This window comes from Etheostoma cragini, chromosome 9, assembly GCF_013103735.1.
Source record: "Etheostoma cragini isolate CJK2018 chromosome 9, CSU_Ecrag_1.0, whole genome shotgun sequence".
NCBI lineage: Eukaryota > Metazoa > Chordata > Actinopteri > Perciformes > Percidae > Etheostoma > Etheostoma cragini.
Genome location: NC_048415.1, coordinates 630959 through 631326, shown reverse-complemented (window position 1 = coordinate 631326; position 368 = coordinate 630959). Strand labels below are relative to the sequence as shown.

The 368-nt window shown below is 50.5% G+C and overlaps 1 protein-coding gene across 1 annotated transcript in view; it reads right to left on the bottom strand.

The window, feature by feature from the left end:
• Positions 1-368, bottom strand: part of niban1a (niban apoptosis regulator 1a) — a 16686-nt gene that overhangs the window by 7181 nt on the left and 9137 nt on the right. Inside the window, exon 2 of the mRNA XM_034882130.1 lies at positions 168-282. Within this exon, the coding sequence (XP_034738021.1) occupies positions 168-282 (115 nt within the window). The remainder of the gene's footprint in view (positions 1-167; positions 283-368) is intronic.

The following is a 368-nucleotide window of genomic DNA, read 5'->3' as shown; positions in this document are numbered from 1 at the left end:
CCCCCCCCCCCCCCCCCCCCCCCGCCCAGAGCACCAACACAGAGACAGAAGACGGGAACGGACATCAGGTTGAAAAGAGGGACTTCCCACTGATTAATTACTCTAAACTTAATTATAATACAATCTATTTTTAATTTAATAATAGTAAAAGTAATGGTTTCCCTCACTGGTCTCGTCAGGGAAGCACTGGTCCACCAGGGCCATGTAGGCCTCCTCTGAGGTGAGAACAGCGCCCCCCGTAGGCAGCAGCTGCAGGCGGGGGGGACTTCCTCTAACAAACGCCTGATGCAGGAAACAGAAGAGACAGAACAGAGATCAGAAGAAGAAAAAAAAAACTGTCCTCATGTCTGTATCATACGGGTGGGGGT